Genomic DNA, 21,637 nt, shown 5'->3' on the forward strand with positions numbered 1-21,637 from the left:
GAGAGAGAGGCAGTATTATTAATGATATTCTTGATCACAACAGACAGTATTATGGAACAAGACTGATAGTGGTTCAGGAGAAGCCAGTGGCTTGCCTGGGGCCCGGCAGGTGATAGGATGGAACAGTAGAGCAGTGAGACAGACAACTTGGCTTGGCGGTTAAGCAGCTGCACAAACACAGCAAACCTTTTGCTCCCCCTTGCCTGCTTTCGGCCTCCATGCTATTTTTCTGCCTTTTCCTTGCTGATGACACCTTGGCTGCACACGTTTTTAGCAGAAGATGGGTCTCTGTCCTCCCCCTAATTCCTCTGCAGCACAGTTGTTTCTGGTAGCAAGCATTGGAACTGAGGAGAAAAGAGAACAGAATGAAAGTAGTTGGGGCAGAGTTAATGGGGGGAAAGGGGGGTGGTAGGACTGGAGCTGTATAGAAAATACTAGGTTAAGAGGGCATGGCAGTGGCTAGTTACTGGGGTAACGTGACTGACTTTAAGATCAAATGGGATCAACACGTGGGCTCACTTCAAAGAAGAACTTAGAGGGGAGGGTTATTTGAGTGGGCAGACTTGTTGGGCCATAGGCCCTTTTCTACTGTCATATTCTATGTTTCTATGTGTGTATTGCAGATTTAAACCTAGATTCTGTTAATAGAGGAGGATTTGGAAAATTATTTTTTTTTTAATTTGAAGAATATTATTTTTCAAGCACTAAACAGCAGATTGAATTGGAAGTTATAGAGCAACATGTGCAAGGAACACAAGGGTCTCATTTTTCCACTGTTTCTTGTTTTTCACTAGAAAGATACTTCATCACTTGCAAAACACATCTAAAACCTATTCTAATTTCGCTCTTCCCTATATTATACTTTTCATAGTGCTGCCACTGTGCATAATTGATAAAAAGTATGAGGAAAGGGGGTAGCTGCTTGGGATAGCTCAGAGAAGAGAGAGACTTTAACCTTTAGCTCAGCAGTTTCATAGGCCATATGGTCTTCATCTGCCATCACGTTTAAGTCTGTCCATCCACACCAATTACTAAGCTCTGCAATCCTTCCTTTCTGTGATCTTCTGGGTTGTCCTATCTGTTTTTGAAATCAGATGTTGTCCTAGTCTCCACCACTTCTAACAAAAGGCTGGCCTAAGTGACACAGCCCTTTTTGTAAAGCAGGTACAGGTATACATCACGTCTACCTCTGCTCTGCCCAAACTATACCACTGGGAATGCCTACATGCAGACTATGTAAAAGCAGGTGCATATATTTCATGTACACATTTTTTATTCATATGTCATCGCCCTGCATCGAAACCTTTATAAAATAGCCCCTCAAATGGAATTTTTAGTACTATTCAGCCTTCTTTGGAATTTTGGAGCAAGATATGGCACCTAGAAATAAACAAGGCAGCATACAAAACTACTACCGTGTTTCCCCAAAAATAAGCCCTAGCCGCCGGCAGCCGTGCTTCCCCACCATGCAATTGAACCCCTGCTGACACTTCCATCTCTGCCTCCCATTAGAACGCAGCCAACCGCGAAACCAATATACCTTGCAAACAGCAGTGTTGGCATCAATCTAATCAGGCTGCTTCGTGGCCTTCTCCCGCGTTGTTGATGACATCATCAGTGATGTGGGAGAAGGCTGAAAAGCAGCCTGATTAGATTGATGCCGACCTTGCTGTTTGCGGGGTATATCTGTCTCACTGTTGGCAGTGTTCTAATGGGAGGGAAAGATGGAAGGGTCAGCGGGGGTTTGGCTGCGCGAGGGGGGATAGAAAGGTGCTGCACAGGGGTTTGGGAGGAAGGGAGGGATTGAAGCTGTGCAAGGGTTCTGCTGCACAAGGGATGGGAGGGAGGGAAGGATAGAAAGATGCTGCAGAGGGAAGGCACAAGGGGATGGGTAAGAGGGGAGGAAAGATGCTGCACAAGTGGGGGAGAGAAAAGAAAGAGGAAGAATTGGGATGGAGGAGAGGAAGAGAGAGATGATAATTGTACATGTAAAAAATAAGACCTAATGGGTTTTTTGGGCCCAAAATTAATGACAGTGTCTTAATTTCAGGGAAACACGATACTGAGCTATTGGATAAGCCTGAAAATTAGATTGAATCATAATGATAAGCTGTTTGCTGATACTTTCATGGCAACTGTCCATTGATAAAAAGAACTGCCTTCCAGTGTTCCAAACTTAGGCCTAGATGCACTAAAGTCGTCACTAAACTAGTTTTGACTGATTTAGTGATGATCACATTTGCTGACCTGATGCAGAAAACGGCTCACTATGTGGTTTTCTGCATGAGCGCTCATTCTCCGATCAAGCCATGCTAATAAGGTTATTAATATTGAAATGCCATGTAAACTTGCTTCCCGCTACACAAAAAAATCGATCACTTTGAGCTATCTGAAAAAAGCTTACATGTATTACAATAGTTAGAAACATAGAAACATAGAAAAAGCGGCAGAAAAGGGCTATAGCCCACCAAGTCTGCCCATTCCAAATATCCCCCCCCTGAATTTACTCCCTTAAAGATCCCACGTGAGTATCCCATTTTTTCTTAAAATCCGTTACGCTACTGGCCTTTATCACCTGGGGTGGGAGTCTGTTCCAATGGTCCACCACTCTTTCGGTGAAGAGTACTTCCTGGGATCGCCATGAAACTTCCCTCCCCTGATTTTCAGCGGATGCCCTCTGGTGGTTGAGGGTCCCATGAGCCAGAAGATATCATCTTCTGACTCGATGCGTCCCGTGATGTACTTATACGTTTCAATCATATCTCCCCGTTCTCTTCTTTCCTCAAGTTAGTACAGCCGCATCTTCTTTAGTCTTTCTTCATACGTGAGATCCTTGAGCCCCATGACCATCCTGGTGGCCGTTCGCTGAACCGACTCGATCCTCAGCACGTCCTTTCGGTAGTGTGGGCTCCAAAACTGAACACAGTACTCTAAGTGAGGCCTCACCATGGCTCTGTACAACGGCATCATAACCTCAGGTCTCCTGCTGATGAAACCTCTACGGGTACACCCCATCATTTGTCTTGCCCTGGAGGAAGCCTTTTCCACTTGATTGGCAACCTTCATATCCTCGCTAATGATCACTCCTAGATCGCGTTCCGCCGTAGTTCTAACCAAGGTCTCACCATTTAGTACATAAGTTCTACGGGGGTTTCTCCTGCCCAAGTGCATTATCTTGCATTTTTTAGCATTGAAGCCTAGCTGCCAAGTTTTTGACCATTGTTCCAGCAGTAGTAGGTCGTGTGTCATATTATCAGGTAATAAGCATCTGCCTACTATGTTACAAAGTTTGGCATCGTCAGCGAACAGTGATACCCTTCCTCTAAGTCCTTTCGTCATATCTCTTATGAATAAATTGAATAGGATCGGACCCAGGACCGATCCCTGCGGCACTCCACTGATCACGTCCGATGCTTTGGATGGGGTACCGTTTACCACCACCTTCTGAAGTCTACCGCTCAGCCAATCCCCAACCCATGTAGTTAGAATGTCTCCTAATCCCATCGATTTCAGCTTGTTCAGTAATCTTCGATGAGGGACGCTATCAAATGCTTTACTGAAGTCCAAGTATACCACGTCCAGTGACTCTCCGGCGTCCAGTTGTCTGGTAACCCAGTCAAAAAAGCTAATCAGATTAGATTGGCAGGATCTACCCCGGGTGAACCCGTGTTGGTGTGGATCACGCAGTTTTTCTTCATCTAGGATTGTGTCAATATTCTGTTTGATCAGTGTTTCCATGAGTTTACACACTATAGACGTGAGACTCACTGGTCTGTAGTTTGATGTCTCTGTCCTGCAGCCCTTTTTGTGGAGTGGGATTACGTTGGCTGTTTTCCAGTCTAATGGGACCCTTCCTGTGCTTAGGGAAAGATTGAAAAGAACAGATAATGGTTCTGCCAGGACTTCCCTTAACTCCCTGAGCATTCTGGGGTGTAGGTTATCTGGTCCCATGGCTTTGTTTACCTTGAGTCTTGAAAGTTCGCCATAGACACTACTGGGCGTAAATTCGAAATCTTGAAACGGGTCTTTCCGGTTATCTCCCGTCTGCAGCTGTGGACCAGCTCCCGGCGCTTCGCGGGTGAATACTGAACAGAAGTATTGGTTTAGTAATTCTGCCTTCACAGAGTCTGATTCTGCAAAGTTACCGTCCGATTGCTTCAGGCGTACTATCCCATCTTTGTTTCTTTTTCTGTCGCTAATATAGCTGAAGAAAGATTTATCCCCTTTCTTAATTTTCCGTGCTAGCTCTTCCTCCATTCGGAGTTTGGCCTCTCTGACTGCTGTTTTGACAGCTTTAGATCTGTCTAGATAGTCCTATTTTGCCCCCTCTCTGCCTAAATGTTTGTAGGCGATAAAAGCGTCTCTTTTCTGTTTAACTAGGTCTGAAATTTCTTTACTGAACCATTGGGGTCTTTTGTTTCTCCTGCGTTTACTTACAGTCTTTATGTATCGGTCTGTTGCTTCGTGTAGTATGGACTTCAGAGTCAACCACATATCCTCCACATTATCAGTTTTTGCTTGTTTATGTAGCTCCTCATGGACGAAATCTCCCATGCGGTTGAAGTCTGTGCCTCTAAAGTTGAGAACCCTTGTTGCTGTGTTTGTTTTCGGGAATCCTTTCTCGAGGTTGAGCCAAACCATATTATGGTCGCTGGAGGCCAGTGTTTCTCCTACTGAGACTTCCGTGACGCTATCTCCGTTGGTGAGAACCAGGTCTAGTAACGCCTTGTCCCTGGTGGGTTCCAATACCAATTGCTTGAGACGTGCGCCCTTTATGGAGTTTAATATTCTTCTGGTGCTACCCGTAGTCGCTGAGAGTGTGTCCCAATCTGCATCTGGCATGTTGAAGTCTCCTAGCATTACAGAGTCCCCGCGCAGTGTGATATTCTCTATGTCCTCGATTAATTCCATGTCTTTGTCCTCTTGTTGCCTGGGAGGTCTATATATCACACCAAGGTATAGGCATCTTTCATTCCCTCTGGCCAGGTTCACCCAGAGGGATTCCCCAGTGTATCTAACATCTGTGATTCTGGTGGTTTTGATGCTTTCCTTAGTGTATAGCGCTACTCCTCCTCCCAATTTACCCACTCGGTCGCAGCGAAGTAGGTTGTACCCTGGTATAACCATATCCCACCCATGCGATTCCGTGAACCAGGTTTCAGATATCGCTATCACGTCAAGATCGGCATTTGTTATTTCAGTCTCTAATTCTAGAATCTTATTGCCCAAGCTGTGCGCATTAACATACATGGCCCTCCATTTCTGTGAAGAGTTTACTTTATGAGTTAGTGTGGCTCCTAAATTATCAGTGATATTTCTCCCTGAATTAATGTGGATGTCATTGGTACTTACCTTAGACTTGGTAGTGTGAGTGCGACTTGCCTCCTCAGGGTGGTTTCTTACTGCTCTGGGATATAAGTATGTACCCTCCCCCAACTTACCTAGTTTAAAGCCCTATGGAGTAGGCGGGCCAATCGATGTCCAAATACGTTTCTACCTCTTCTGGTTAGGTGGAGTCCATCTGGTCCTTGTAGTCCCTGGAGCGTCTCGCCGTGGTTTAGGAATCCAAAGTTCATTTCTCTGCACCATTCTCGGAGCCATTCGTTAGTCCGTTGAATACGCTCTTCTCTAGCTCTGCCTTTGTTTCTTACTGGAAGAATTGATGAAAAGACCACCTGTGCTCCTATCTGCTTCAACTTCTTTCCCAGCGCTCCAAAATCTCTGGGTATGTTCTCTGTGGTATTTCTCGCAGTGTCGTTTGTGCCTACATGGATGAGAAACATGGGAAAATGATCATTAGGTTTTAGAATTTTGTCTAGGTTAGTGGTAATATCCTGGATCTTGGCTCCAGGGAGACAGCAGACCTCTCTTGACTGCAAATTAGGCCTGCATATTGGTCCCTCGGTGCCCCTTAGCATGGAGTCACCAATGACTACCACTCTTCGTTCCTTCCGACGGGGCTGGAAATGATGTTGTGAGCTGGGCATCCTCTTGAGCCTCTTCTGATATTTCCTCGGTGGCTCCTTCCTGTAGGATCTGAAATCTATTTCTCAGAGTTAGCTGTGGTAATGATGAACTGCTATCCTGTTGAAGAGAAAAAGAAGAAGAAAGTGAGAATGAGGTGGGTTTATTTCGCTTGCCTGTAGAGGAGGTTAAACCCTGAAATTAATATTTATAATCAGCACTTGGGATCTCCCCATCATGCTAGTGAAAATCGGCAGGAGGGATGCCCACTCCCTCCTGCCATGGTGACCTCCCCACCCCCACCCTCCGGCAGCAAAAATGGTAGGAGGGATGCCCACTCCTTCCTACGGAGAGCCTCCATGACAATCTACCTCCCTCCCCCCAAAAAAGGCAGGAGGGATGTCCACTCCCTCCTGCTACCGGATGTTCCCACTTGGGAGGGCCTTAGGCCCCTCCCCATGTATCACATGATGGCTCTGTACATGTGTCAGTCATTTTCAGAGCGATTGATCAGACGGGGATTAAAACATGAACCTCCATGCAAATTATTTGCATGAAGGTTTGTTGATGCATCAATCGCTGTTCCAGAGTCAGCCAACAAATTGGTCAACAGTGATTCACATGTTCTTGACTGTATTTTGTGCATCTGGCTCTCATCACCTTTCTCAATAAAGTTGTTTGTTTTTTTTTTAATTCTTCAAGAAGAGATCAGCTGTATTTAAACATGTTTAACCTTAAATAAAGGAGGCATAAGTGATTAAAAGTGAAACACTTATACATTTAGTATTTTCCATCCTACCATCTCATACCAGACAAGTGTGTTTTATTTCCTCTCTGCAGTAATAGGAAGGTAGATAGAATAGGCATGCTGGTTTCATTCTAATACTGTGACTGGCTCTCCAGCAGTACACACATACCTCTGCCAAGTCGGGGAGAGAATTATGGTGACAGAGTGGAGGAAAAGAGTTGAATAGGAAGGAAACTTGAGAAGAAGCGTGAGAATGCAAATTCACTTTGGCAATAATTCCTGAGGGTTGGATGTATTTATTATTTTCACAGTATAGACCAGCCATTTCCAGCCCAGTTCTTGGAGCATACTTAGTCCCTTGGAGTTTTCAGGATCTCCACAATGAGTATTTGAGAGTTAGATTTGCATGCAATTCCATCTCATGTATATTCATTATCTGTATCCTGAAAAATCCCATGGATCTAGGTGTGCCATGAGAACTGGGTTAGGGATGGCTGCTATAGATAGTTCTATTAATAATGAACAAGCTGACATTGGTTGGAATTTACTGCAGAATATTCTGATTCCCTCTTCCTTTGGGTCATATTGCCCAGGACTGTAGAATTTTGCAAGGAACACCCTTATGCATGCTCTTAAAGAATGCACACATTTGGAGTACAGAGAATATCACCCCCTAGAAGTCAGTGGTGCAAAAGTTTGAAATTCAACAGCCACAAGATCTAAGTATATTTATATGCACGTATGTGTATAACACTAAAATATTTGTGGGACAATTACTGTTCTATGTCTACCTCCTTATTTTCAAGCGCATTCCCTATAATCTTCCCTTATCCCATTTTAACCTCTGCACTTTCTTCAGAAATGGAAAGAAACCATGTTTCAGATATCTGTGCTCTAACATCAGCCTGTACTGCCACTATAACCATTTATTAAACCAGTCACCTACACAGATGTGTAATGGGCATTCTCATGCAGCTGCCTCTAAGGAACCCTGAGGCTTCCTCTTCATAAAAAGATCAGTCACTGAGAGATGTTTTATATAACTTTGTTTAGGACCAGCATGCTCCCTGTATAGACCCCCAAATCCTTTGAACCTCAGTTGCTACCCTTTATCCTTGCAGTAATGCATGCCATGGGCCAAGGTAATTGAGAACCTAAACAGGAAGGATGATACCCTTTAAGGGTGCAATAAAATCTTGATATTCTGCCAGCCGCTTTGAAGGTTCTATAAAGTTGAATGGTTTGAAGATATACCCGATAATGGGTATTTGTTCTTTGTGTCTGTCAGTATTTTCTTCTGTAATGTGCTCCCTATGCTTCAAAATGTATAGAGAAGAGATTTCAGTATGCATCCCAGATGCTTAAATGTTTGAGTCATAAGACAGTGTAAGCATTGTATAGTATTTCTATCCTGTGCCTTGTTTATTACTAGAAATGAGTTCTAAATGAAATGTACTTGCTGTTTTTAACACTTTGCATTTAAACACAATCACTGTTAGATATTTGGTTGGTGTTACACTTGTATAAAAAGAACCTTTTTTATATAAAAATGTAATTTGTTTTTAACTTTTTTATTTTAAATTCAGAGCATAATAAAAATTAATATACCAGTGTACAATTTTTTCTTCTGCGCACCAGTAAGACAACATTCTTCCCTCCCTCTTTCTCTCTTAATCACTTAGGACTTAAGCTCTAAACCAGGGATGCCCACACTTTTTTGACTCACGAGCTACTTTTAAAATGACCAAGTCAAAATGATCTACCAACAATAAAATTTTAAAAAAACACAACGCACACTGTACGCATAGAATTGTTAATTATCATTCCTATTCCGGGGTTTTTTCAAAGAGGTCAAAGCAGATGACTCTATGCACTGTCACCTCAATAACAACCATACAAAAATAGACAAATACCCACCCCCCCCTCCCTTTTTACTAGACCACAATAGCAGTTTTTAACTCAGGGAGCTGCGCTGAATGCCCAGCGCTGCTCTTGATGCTCATAGGCTCCCTGCGCTAAAAACCACTATTGCGGTTTAGTAAAAGGGGACCATATTGTAAAATATAGACAGCAGATATAACTCAGACATATTTTGATCACTAAATTTAAAATAAAATCATTTTTCCTACCTTGTCTGGTGATTTCATGAGTCTCTGGTTGCACTTTCTTCTTCTGACTGTGCATCCAATCTTTCTTTCAGCCTGTATGCTTCCTCTCCTCCTCACCTCATTCCCTCCCCCAACTTTTTCTTCCTCTCTCCTTAACCTTTCTTTCTCTCTTCATGCCCCCTTTCTTTTTTTCTGTTTCTCTTCTTTCCTTCTGTCTCCCTGCCTGCCCCCTTTCTTTCTTTCTCCCTGCCCTTCCCCAAGCCACTGCCATCGGGGAACAGGACCCAAACCGCCACCAATGGATAACAGGTCCCAAAGCCGCCGCCGCCGCCCCATGCTCTCCCTGCTTCGGGCCAACCAGCATTCCTCTCCCCAACGTCAATTCTGCCGTCGGAGAGGAAGTTCCGCCCAGCCGGGCAGCGATTGGCTGGCCCGAACTTCCTCTCCGACGGCAGAATTGACATCGGGGAGAGGAAGACTGATCGGCCTGATAGATCGCCAAGGCAAAGTGAGTCCTGGGTGATCGACTCACTTTGCCTTGGCAAGCTACCGGTCGATCGCAATCGACCTATTGGGCACCCCTGCTCTAAACTCTCTCCAAACATATACAAAAGTATATGGCCAAGGGATTCCAGCACAATCATAAAACTTAAATACCTTTTCTGTTACCTCCCCTTTTCCCAATTACTTGGATTGAAGGCCCTCTCACCTTCCAGGATCCCTGAGCATTGGGTATGCTCCTTCAGTCACCTTCCTTAGAGTTCTCATGCTTCCTCTAATCTCTATTTTTAGTACTTTTCACAAAACCACATTACTGTGAGCTTGGAGTCAAATGTCTTATTCTAATAAATATGTGTATATAAACACTGTTTTATGGAAGGAAGGGGCATACATGTATGTAGGTACTTTTGGTAAATGTCATTGCTTTATCTGTTCACCACTAATTGAGATTCTGTAGCAAAGACAGGCGTCTGTACTCTAGGTGAATATCCTCTGGTCACGATCTGCTTGCAGAAGGATGTTAATCACATCTTTCAGCTCCTCCTCTTTCACCAGTACAGTATAGTGCCCTCTTCAGTTTTTCCTGCTGCAATTGCACTAAGAAGGTGTGTTCTGATCCGCTCTGTTTTGGGGTTTTTTTATTCAGTTGTTTTTTTTTTTTGTATCTGTTGCGTGAAGTTTGGTGCCTAAACATCCCCAATTTAGAGTAGCTTTGCCTATGAGAGGACCAGAGGCATACCTAGCATATGACACCCAGGGCCCATCATTTTTTTAACACTCCTCTCCTTTATATGAAAAACATGATTTTCAGTAATAATTCACACGTCACACAACAAAGAGTGTACCTAGGCAAAGGCAACATTTTGCATATTACAGTGAGCCGTAGAACATCAAAACACCCACTGTAAAACTAAACAAGCCAGACTAGTACAGATCGATCCTGCACAGTCGGTGCTAGCAGAAAACCATGTCTTTCTTACACAGAAATACCCTTGCCCAGTATGGAATATGTAATCACAAACTAAAAATAGAAATACGTAGACAAAAAGTTAAACTGAACCAAAAAGAAGCCAGACTTTGCATACAATGCAATACCACACTACATAAACAGTAATGCATGTCCCCTAATATTGAGCAAAATATAAAGATAGCAGATCAGATGTAAATTTGAAAAAAAAAACCTGAAAAATAGTAATCATCACTTAAATAAAACAAAAACTGGAAAATAAGATACCATTTTATTGGACTAATACATTTTTCAATTAGCTTTCAGAGGCCAAAACCTCTTTTCTCAGTTCAGTGAAGTATACTTCGGTTACAGTATCCTGTCCTGACCTGAAGAAGAAGGTTTTGGTCTCTGCATTAGTAAAAAATAATGTATTAAAATTAGACCAATAAAAGAATTAGCTTATTTCCATTTTCTTTTTATAAATGTTTATCAACACATCTACAATATTACTTTATCCTACAGCAAAATAAAAAAAAAAAAAATATATATATATATTTTCTACCTTTGTCATCTCTGGTTTCTGCTTTCCTCATCGTCTTGTCACTCTTTTCCTTCCATCCACTATCTGGCTTCTTTCTGCCCCTTACATGTAGCATCTTCTCTTCTGTGCCCCTTCCAGAAAATGTCTGGTTCCCTTTCCATCTCTCCCTCTGCCCTAATTGGTTTGGCATCCATCTTCTTCCATCTCATAGAAACATAGAAGATGATGGCAGAAAAGGGCTACAGCCCATCAAGTCTGCCCACTCTGCTTACCCACCCCCTGTCTATGCCCTAATGACCCAATTTCCTTATCTTGACCCTCGTAGGGATCCCACATGGGTATCCCATTTATTCTTAAAGTCTGGCACGCTGTCTGCCTCGATCACCTGCACTGGAAGCTTGTTCCAATGATCAACCACTCTCTCTGTGAAGAAATACTTTCTGGTGTCGCCATGAAATTTTCCGCCCCTGAGTTTGAGCGGGTGCCCTCTTGTGGCCGAGGGTCCCTTGAGAAAGAAAATATCATCTTCCACTTCGACACGACCCGTGAGGTACTTAAATGTTTCGATCATGTCTCCCCTCTTCATACGTTCCTCAAGAGTGTAGAGCTGCAATTTGTTCAGTCTCTCTTCGTACGAGAGACCCTTGAGCCCCGAGATCATCCTGGTGGCTGTCCGTTGAACCGATTCAATTCTGCGCACATCTTTATTGTAATGTGGCCTCCAGAATTGCACACAGTACTCCAGATGAGGTCTCACCATGGCCCTGTACAAAGGCATTATGACTTCAGGCTTTCGGCTGACGAAACTTCTATTGATACAACCCAATATCTGCCTTGCCTTAGATGAAGCCTTCTCCACTTGATTGGCAGTTTTCATGTCTGCACTGATGATTACTCCTAAATCTCGTTCTGCTGAAGTCCTAGTTAAAGTTTCTCCGTTCAAGAAGTACGTCCTGCATGGATTTCCGCTTCCGAGGTGCATGACCTTACATTTCTTAGCATTGAAGCCTAGCTGCCAGGTTGAGGACCAACTTTCCAATGTAAGCAGGTCCTGCACCATATAATTCTGTAAACTGCATTCACTTACTATATTACATAGTTTGGCGTCATCAGCGAATAGTGTTATTTTACCTTGAAGCCCTTGAGTCAGATCCCCTATGAATATGTTGAAAAGGAGTGGACCCAGGACCGAGCCCTGCAGCACTCCACTGGTCACCTCCGATGTTTTAGAGAGGGTACCATTAACCACCACCCTCTGAAGTCTGCCACTCAGCCAATCATTGACCCATGCAGTTAGTGTCTCTCTTAACCCCATCGATTCCATCTTGCTTAGCAGCCTGCGGTGTGGGACACTGTCAAAAGCTTTCCTGAAGTCCAGGTACACGACGTCCAAAGACTCTCCCAAGTCCAACTTTCTTGTTACCCAGTCAAAGAAGCTGATGAGATTGGATTGGCAGGACCTACCCTTGGTGAATCCATGCTGACTGGGATCCCGAAGATTCCCTTCATTCAAGATCGTGTCCAATTTGCTTTTAATTAGTGTTTCTATGAGTTTGCACACTATTGATGTGAGACTCACCGGTCTATAATTCGCAGCCTCTGCCCTGCAACCCTTTTTATGCAGAGGAACGACATTAGCTAATTTCCAGTCCAGGGGAACTTTCCCCTTACTTAGGGAGAGATTGAATAGCTCAGCCAACGGTTTCGCAAGGACATCGCTCAATTCTCTGAGCATTCTTGGGTGCAAATTGTCTGGTCCCATGGCTTTGTTCACCTTGAGTCTTGCCAGTTCACTGTAAACTTCACCTGGTGTGAACTCAAAATTCTGAAACGGGTCTTCTGTGCTTTGTGTTGCCTTCAACTGGGGACTGTGTCCCGGTGCCTCACAGGTGAAGACTGAGCAGAAGTATTCATTCAGTAGTTCGGCTTTATCGGAATCTGCTTCCACGTAACTTCCGTCTGGTCTTCTAAGGCGTACTATCCCGCCTGTGTTCCTTTTTCTGTCACTAATATACCTGAAGAAGGATTTGTCCCCCTTTTTAATGTTTTTTGCCAGAATTTCTTCCACTCGAAGTTTTGCCTCCCTAACTGCCATTTTGACCGCTGTAGACCTGGTCCTATTTTCTACTTTTGCCTCTCTTTTCTCCGTGCGCTTGTAGGAGAGAAATGCTTTTTTCTTCTCCTTAATGAGGTGCGAGATCTCCGCGGTGAACCATTGGGGTTTATTGTTTCTTTGTTGTTTATTTACTGATTTTATGAAGCGGCTAGTTGCTTCATGTATGATTGATTTCAGTGTTAACCACTTAGCTTCTACATCATCGGTCTCCGCTTGGTCCTACAGCGTCTGATGGACGAAATCTCCCATGCGTGCGAAGTCTGTGCCCCGGAAATTGAGTACCTTTGTTTTCGTGTTTGATCTAGGGAAGTTCAACGTTGAGAAATGTAAAGTATTGCATGTTGGAAACAGAAACCCGAGGTACAACTATACGATGGGAGGGATATTATTGAATGAGAGCAACCAAGAAAGGGACTTGGGGGTAATGGTGGACATGACAATGAAGCCGACGGCACAGTGCGCAACAGCCGCTAAGAAAGCAAATAGAATGCTAGGCATAATCAAGAAGGGTATTACAACAAGGACAAAAGAAGTTATCCTGCCATTGTATCGGGCGATGGTGCGCCCGCATCTGGAATACTGCGTCCAATATTGGTCTCCGTACCTTAGGAAGGATATGGCGTTACTTGAGAGGGTTCAGAGGAGAGCGACACGCTTGATAAAAGGGATGGAAAACCTCTCATACGCTGAGAGATTGGAGAAACTGGGTCTCTTTTCCCTGGAGAAGAGGAGACTTAGAGGGGATATGATAGAGACTTATAAGATCATGAAGGGCATAGAGAGAGTAGAGAAGGACAGATTCTTCAAACTTTCGAAAAATAAAAGAACAAGAGGACACTTGGAAAAGTTGAAAGGGGACAGATTTAAAACGAATGCTAGGAAGTTCTTCTTTACCCAACGAGTGGTGGACACCTGGAATGCGCTTCCAGAGGGAGTAATAGGGCAGAGTACAGTACAGGGGTTTAAGAAAGGATTGGACAATTTCCTGCTGGAAAAGGGGATAGAGGGGTATAAATAGAGGATTACTGCACAGGTCCTGGACCTGTTGGGCCGCCGCGTGAGCGGACTGCTGGGCATGATGGACCTCAGGTCTGACCCAGCAGAGGCATTGCTTATGTTCTTATGGAAGCCTTTCCTAAGGTTGAACCATACTATATTGTGGTCGCTGGAGGCTAGCGTATCTCCTACTGAGACCTCTGAAACGCTTTCCCCGTTGGTGAGTACCAGGTCGAGGATCGCCTGGGCCCTAGTGGGCTCCGTTACCATTTGTTTGAGACGTGCTCCCTTTATGGAGGTTAAGAGCCTCCTGCTACCGCTGGTTGTCGCTGAAAATGAGTTCCAGTCTGCATCAGGCATATTGAAGTCCCCTAGCAGTACAGCTTCTCCTCGTAGAGTGATATTCTCTATGTCTTCAATTAATTCTGCGTCCATGTCTTCCAGTTGTCTTGGGGGTCTGTAAACCACACCTAGATACAGGCATTTTTCTCTGCCTCTTGCCAGGTTTACCCAGAGGGACTCCCCGGTGTACTTGACATCTGTGATCCTGGTGGTTTTGATGTCCTCTTTAATGTATAGAGCTACCCCCCCTCCTAACCTGCCCTCTCTGTCCTGACGAAGTAGATTGTAGACCCATGTGAGTCCGTGAACCAAGTTTCAGATATTGCCACCACATCTAGGTCGGCATTCGTTATTTCAGCCTCCAATTCTAGAATTTTGTTACCTAAACTTTGTGCATTGACATACATGGCCCTCCATATCTTGTGTTTGCTAAGTCCCTGTGAGGCGTATCCTACCCGAGTCGGTGTGACTCCCAAAGAACTGTTTGCAATGTGGGTACTTACCTTGGACATGGAAGCGGAGTTTCGACTCACCTCATCAGGATAATTCCTTTCTGCACTAATATGTGAATGGGTACCATCCCCCGACTTACCTAGTTTAAAGCCCTGTGAAGCAGGCGGGCTAGTCGGTGTCCGAAGACGTTCTTACCCCTACTGGTCAGATGGAGTCCGTCTGGTCCCTGAAGTCCTTGTAGTGCTTCCCCATGGTTTAGGAATCCGAAGTTCATATCCCGGCACCATCCCTGTAGCCACTCGTTCGTCCTCAGGATACGTTCATCTCTGGCTCTTCCCTTGCCTCTAACTGGGAGGATCGATGAGAAAACCACCTGCACTCCTGTCTGCTTCAGCCTCTCACCCAGTGCTCCAAAGTCTCTGGTGATGGTCTCCGGTGTGTTCCTGGCAGTGTCGTTGGTTCCTATGTGGACAAGAAGCATAGGAAAGTGGTCTCGGGGCGTGAGTAGTCTATCCAGACTGGCAGTGACATCTCGTATCCTGGCTCCAGGCAGACAGCAGACCTCCCTAGATTGCATATCCGGTCTGCAAATTGGTCCCTCAGTGCCCCTCAGCATGGAATCCCCGATGACTATTAATCTGCGCTTCTTTGGGGGGAGCCGGTCAGTTGTCAGCCGGCCATCTCCTGCCCCAATGGTCTGGCATCTCTCCTCTCCTTCCCTTCCTTCTCTCTCCCTTCCCTTTTCTTCTCAATTTATTTTCTGAATCTGTCTAGATTAAATTCCTTACTATCCAGTTCTCAATTTCCCTCTTTTCATTGTATCTACCTAAACCTTGCCACCTCTTTTCCTCACCCCTCCAGTTTTTCACTAACTTCTCTTTTCCCCATCCATGTGCCCTTTTTATTTATCCCCTCCTTTCATCATGTTGCTTCTTTCTCTATGCTTTCCATTCAGCATCTTCTCTCTCTGTCCATCTCTACTTCCATCCAGTGTCTACCCCATCTCCACTTCCATTCAATGTCTGCTCCCCTCTTTCCTCCCCCATCCTTCCTGCTGTTCCCCTTGTTCTTTCTCTTCCCCACTTCCATCCAGCATCTGCCCCCTTTCCTCTCCACTAACAGCCAATGTCTGCCCCCTCTCCATTTCCAGTGTCTGCTCCTCTCTCTATCTCACTTCCTGCATCTGCTCCCCTATTTCTCTCCTCACTTCCATCCTGCATCTGCTCCCCTCTCATCCCTTGTGCAGCATCTGCGCCCTCTTCACTAACATCCACTGTCTGCCGCCTCTCTCTAACCACCCACTTCCATCAGCATCTGCTCCCTATGTCTCCCTCCAGCCCAATTCCATCCAGTATCCTTCTGGTCTCCCTCTCCCTGCAGCCTAATTCCATCAGCATCTGCCCCCTCCCTCCACGGTCCTTTCATACCACTATCCTGCTTCTTTTTCTCTTCCTCCACCCCAATCCTGCCCCCCTCACCTCCCCACCACTGCTATATGCTTTTCGAACCAGCAGCAACAGCTGTATACTTAAATGCACCCATCATGAGACCTTCCTGCATCTCCCTACAGTTGTTTGCTGTGCTCCGAAACAAGGAAATGGTGAAGCAGGTAAATCAGCAGCCTCAGCGAGGACAGTTGCCAGTTGTGCTCCAGAATAAAGAAGTGACATTGGAGGGGGTGGACTGGCAGCCTCGGGGACGTGCAGGAAGGTCCTGTGATGGCTGAATTTAAAGTTTACTGCCACTGCTACTGGTTTGGGAAAGCAGTGGTGGCAGAGTAGGATGAGGTCACAGATGGGAACTTGAAGATCTCCATTTCTGGAAGGATTTGAGGTAGAAAATCTCCCTTCAGTCAGACTGCAGGAAAGCTGACACAGGAAGGCATCAGTACAGCCCATTCCATATGGGAGTGGTCTAAAAATGTGATTCTTAAGGGTTTCTAGGGCCAGAGATAGGGTCTCCCACCTCCAAACCCCCTTAAAAAAAAAAAAGCTTCCATCTGCCTCAAAACCTATCGATTTGGCTCAAAATTGGCTGTGATGGATGCAGGCTGTTTTGCCCTTTTATCATGCCAGTTTTGTGCTGGATGGTCAGCTGAGCATCTGTGTGCTGCAGGGCACGAGCCTCAGACTTGGCCTCCTCTGGATGGGGAACTGTAGGGGGTCTGGGTGGCAGGGAACAAATCCTTTCTTGAGATCTCAAATAGTAAATATGTGAAACACAAGTGCTTGGAAATGGCGGAGTCATAGAGAAGCCAGTCTGAGATCCTTCAGGGGTCTATGGGGATTTTGTTATTCTCCTGTGGAAAACCTATTTGATGCCTCTTGGACCCAACACCCCAGATGAAGACCTCCACTTCCTCCGGAGACGCTGTGCACGTAAACAGGTGCAGGAACACAGTTGGCCCTGATCCTGGATACACCTCCCTAGAGCCATGCAGTCTACGCTCAAACGTGGATAAGTGTAAGGTGATGCATGTTGGTAACAAAAATCTTATACACAAATACAGGATGTCCGGTGCGGTACTTGGAGAGACCCCCCAGGAAAGAGACTTGGGAATACTGGTTGACAAGTCGATGAAGCCATCCGCGCAATGCGGTGAAAAGGGTGAACAGAATGCTAGGAATGATTAAGAAGGGGATCACGAACAGATCAGAGAAGGTTATCATGCTGTTGTACTGGGCCATGGTATGCCCTCACCTGGAATACTGCGTCCAGCACTGGTCACCATACATGAAGGACACAGTGCTACTCGAAAGGGTCCAGAGAAGAGCGACTGAAATGGTTAAGGGGCTGGAGGAGTTGCCGTACAGTGAGAGATTAGAAAAACTGGGCCTCTTCTCCCTTGAAAAGAGGAGACTGAGAGGGAACATAATCGAAACATTCAAGATAATGAAGGGAATAGACTTAGTAGATAAAGACAGGTTGTTCACCCTCTCCAAGGTAGAGAGAACGAGAGGGCACTCTCTAAAGTTAAAAAGGGATAGATTCCGTACAAACGTAAGGAAATTCTTCTTCACCCAGAGAGTGGTAGAAAACTGGAACACTCTTCCGGAGGCTGTTAAAGGGGAAAACACCCTCCAGGGATTCAAGACAAAGTTAGACAAGTTCCTGCTGAACCGGAACATACGCAGGTAGGGCTGGTCTCAGGACACTGGTCTTTGACCTAGGGGGCCACCGCAAGAGTGGACTGCTAGGCATGATGGACCACTGGTCTGACCAAGCAGTGGCAAATCTTATGTTCTTATATTCAAAAGTATGTAAATGAAGCTTCCTACAAGAAATCTTGCACGATGATTTCATCTGTCCAGGAGTAGAGTGGTATTGTACAAGAAAAGGGAACTCAGATTTTGCTAAAAGGCTGCAACTAAAATGAAAACCCCCAAAATAAAAAAGAGCTAAATCGAGCAGATCAGAAGACACCTTCATGCTCGCTTGCACCAAGAGAAACTGAAGAGGGCAACAGAGACCAAGGAGAAGGAGTTCAAAAGCTGTGAGTGACATTCTGCAATGTTCTTGTGAGCATGGATTGAGTACCCTACGGGTTCAGCATACCATCCCTATTGCACTTAAAGGCTGTATTAGGCTGGGGCTCAATCCCTTGTTATCAAATGAAAATAATTTTTTGGTTCAGTCTCTATTAGTAAGATAGAAACATAGAAGATGACGGCAGATAAGGGCTATAGCCCATCAGGTCTGCCCACTCTACTGACCCACCCCCAAGTCTACTATCCTAGGGATCCCACTCCTGGTGACAGGTTCCCTTGGCTTAACCCTAAGGAATCCCACATGGGCATCCCATTTGCTCTTAAATTCTTGCACGCTGTTTGCCTCGATCACCTGCACCGGGAGCTCGTTCCATGGATCAACCACTCTCTCGGTGAAGAAATATTTCCTGGTGTCGCCATGAAATTTCCCGACCCTGAGTTTAAGCGGATGCCCTCTTGTGGCTGAGGGTCCTTTGAGAAAGAGAATCTCTTCTTCCATCTCGATACGGCCTGTAATATACTTAAATGTGTAAAGATGTGTAATTAGGGTTACCAGACATCTGGATTTCCCCGGATGGCTTTTCAAAACCTGGCACTTTGGGTTTTGAAAAGCTTCCTGACAAAATTCCGTCGGGAAGGGGCATCCGCGCATGCAACGCGGTGATGTGACATCATTGTGTCGCATCCACGCATGTGTGGATGCTGTCTGGGGGCAGGGCTGGGGGGCAGAACAGGGTGTGACAGAGGCATAACTGGGCAGTCCTGGGGGCATGACCATGGGTCTGGATTTTCCCCAAAGGAAAATCTGGTAACCCTATGTGTAATAGCAAAACACTGGAAATGTGGATAGTTACAAAATGTATGGAATATGGTTAAAATGCAAAAACTGACATGTTTATTAAAATTTAACATTAAAAAGTCTGTGGAAATATGGAACTCTAATTAAAACCTTTAATTTTAATATCTAAGTGCAAATTTTATTTGAAATTGCATTATAATTTCTAAATGCCAAACTCTGGCCTTCTTTTACTAAGCCATGGTAGAAGTTTCTACCACGGCTCAGAGTTCTGAATTCTCTGATGCTAATATGAGTGTCAGAGTATTTAGCGCCCTGGGCTGTGTTAGAAGCCTCTACAACAGCTCCGTAAAAGGGAGTTTTATTTTTTAATTTGCAGTATTAGGTGGTCATATTCAAAAATGTTACACAGCATCAATAGATTATTTTGGATATTTTTACTGTGAAAAAAAAACCCTTTTATTTGAAACAGAATTGAAATCAATACAATGCCTGTGAGTAGTTTAGGGCTCCTTTTACTAAGGTGTGCTAAATCCTAAGGCCATAAGACTATGTATTGCATGGCATTTAGTACACTCTATAAATATACCTTAGGAGCCTGTACTGATTAGAGCACTGAATTTGATATTGAGGGATGCCCAGTTCAAATTCCAGTTTTTCCTTGTGATCTTAGGCAAGTTATTTAACCCTCCATTGCCTCAGGTACAAAATTTGACTGTGAGCTGTCCAGGGACAGGGAATCACCTGTGTACCTGAATTGAGCTTCTACTGAAAAGGCATGAGCAAATCTAGATAACATAGGGCAGATAGTACCAGGAGATTTAATTATGTTTTAATTAAACCAACCTATCTCCCCCATCCACCCCTTTAGTGCTCAGCGCTAAATTCTCAGAGGATGCTCCGACTGTACATTTGTGAGCAATCAATATTTTATTACACCATATTATAAAAATTCGCAATAAAATTAATTAGGACCTCTCCCCCCTCCCCCCCCTTCCTGTGCAGGGAAAAGGGGTAATACGGAATTGCAGGGCCAGCACTAGCCCTAGAAAGCATACTGAGAAAAAAAATACAGAGCATGTCTAGAAGCATTTTTAATAAAGCTTCTTTCATCAAATATGATGTGTGTCACGTGAGACGGGCGCTGACGCTCCACCTGGTCACGTGAAGAGGGCTGCATTGCTCTAAGTTGCAGCTCGGTGAGTCAGCTGATCGTGCGGGTGGCAGCAGCCATGGAGTTCCTTCTCGGGAACCCGTTCTCTTCTCCAGTTGGGCAACGCATAGGTAAGTGATCTTGGGTTCCTCTGATCCTCGCAGGCCATGTTGCTTCCCGCTCCTCCGCTTTCTGACTTCACTTTCTTTCGGCAGCGCCTTTCTCTTTACGCCTGGGGCATTGATTGTTATCTAGTAGGGCACGGGTTGCCCCACTATCCAATAGTGGGAGGGAAAGGCGGTGTTTAAGTGGATTGCAGCCAATGGGGTGCTGAGGTGGTCCTGTCCAGGGTGTCAGAAAGGGGTGGGGCTCCTGGCTCCGCTGGTAACTTCAGTTGTGGCGTGCGCTTGCACGGTGTCACGTGATTTTTCCGAGTTCTTATCTAATGCGCTTTATGGTCAAATATATTCAGGGCCCCCCTACACGTAGTTTTGAGGCTGTGGGTTTTGTAGTAGCTGTCTTCATTGTGCATATCTTTGAAACCCAAGTGGTTGTGGGGTCCCTAACATGTTATCCCAGGACAAGCAGGCAGCATATTCTCACGTATGGGTAAAGTCACCGATGGAGCCCCGGTACAGACCACTTTAAAAGTGCATGCCACTTTAAGAATTCAAAAAAGTTTGCAATAGCCCAAACCATGCATGCGTGAGTGCCTTCCCACCCAATGAGAGCGCGTGGTTCTTCAGTTTCTTAGTTTCCGCGGAGCTAAGAAGTTGCGTTTCAACGGCTGTTAAAAAATTTTATTTTCGCTTCCTTCCCGCTTTCGTGGTTTTCTGATTTTTTTTAAAGTCAGTTTTTTCTTTTCTTTCGTTTTTCGTCTAAGAAAACCCAAACTAAACAATTATAGTTTGTCGTCGGTTTGGCTTGGTGGGGTCTTATGGGTCGCCATACTGTTTTCTCCCCATCTTATGGCTGTTTTTCTCTAAAGGTTTTTCCTGCTCAATTTCCATCTGAGCGGTTGCTTTGCTGGGGAAGTTGTCTTCACCGACATCCTTCAATGGTTTTAGCAATGTCGGGACCTCGGCCTTGCCATTTTCTTCTTCCCCTGTTCTCCTCACCAGCGCATTTTCTTCTGGGTTCTTCAGAATCAGTTTTCCTTCAGCGCCATCAGGAATCCGGTGCCCAGCGCACTTCCAACACCGCTCTTCCAGTCTGCACCGACATTGAAGTTGCTCCTCGGGCCCGATCCTACCTAAGTAAGTTGGCTCGTAAGTTTCTCCTTTGGGCTTCAGGTCGTTGTAGCAGTGAGTCTAATCCTGCCGACCTTGGTCATTGTAGCAGTGAATCAAGTCCTGCCAACCTCGATCAGCCCCCATCTCTGGCTCCGCTTCGATATTGATGAGTGCCTCGATAAGGACATACTCATCTTGGAAGCGTGGAGCGACACCGATGGTACCGATTAACAGTCCAATAGTACTTATG

The 21,637-nt window shown here is 45.0% G+C and overlaps 1 protein-coding gene across 5 annotated transcripts in view; it reads left to right on the forward strand.

Annotated features, from left to right (window-relative positions):
- The first annotated feature begins 20,146 nt into the window (after positions 1–20,146).
- TOM1 (target of myb1 membrane trafficking protein) overlaps positions 20,147–21,637 on the forward strand; it is a 188,556-nt gene continuing 187,065 nt past the window's right edge. For 4 of the 5 annotated variants that reach the window (XM_033929577.1, XM_033929578.1, XM_033929579.1 and 1 more), the window contains exon 1: positions 20,148–20,286. In XM_033929577.1, coding sequence (XP_033785468.1) covers positions 20,235–20,286 — 52 coding nt within the window. In that variant the 5' untranslated portion in view covers positions 20,148–20,234. Of the gene's footprint in view, positions 20,287–21,637 lie in introns of all 5 variants that reach the window. The other variant, XM_033929580.1, reaches the window with a different exon arrangement.

The sequence above is a fragment of the Geotrypetes seraphini genome, chromosome 2, assembly GCF_902459505.1.
Source record: "Geotrypetes seraphini chromosome 2, aGeoSer1.1, whole genome shotgun sequence".
NCBI classification, from domain to species: Eukaryota; Metazoa; Chordata; class Amphibia; order Gymnophiona; family Dermophiidae; genus Geotrypetes; species Geotrypetes seraphini.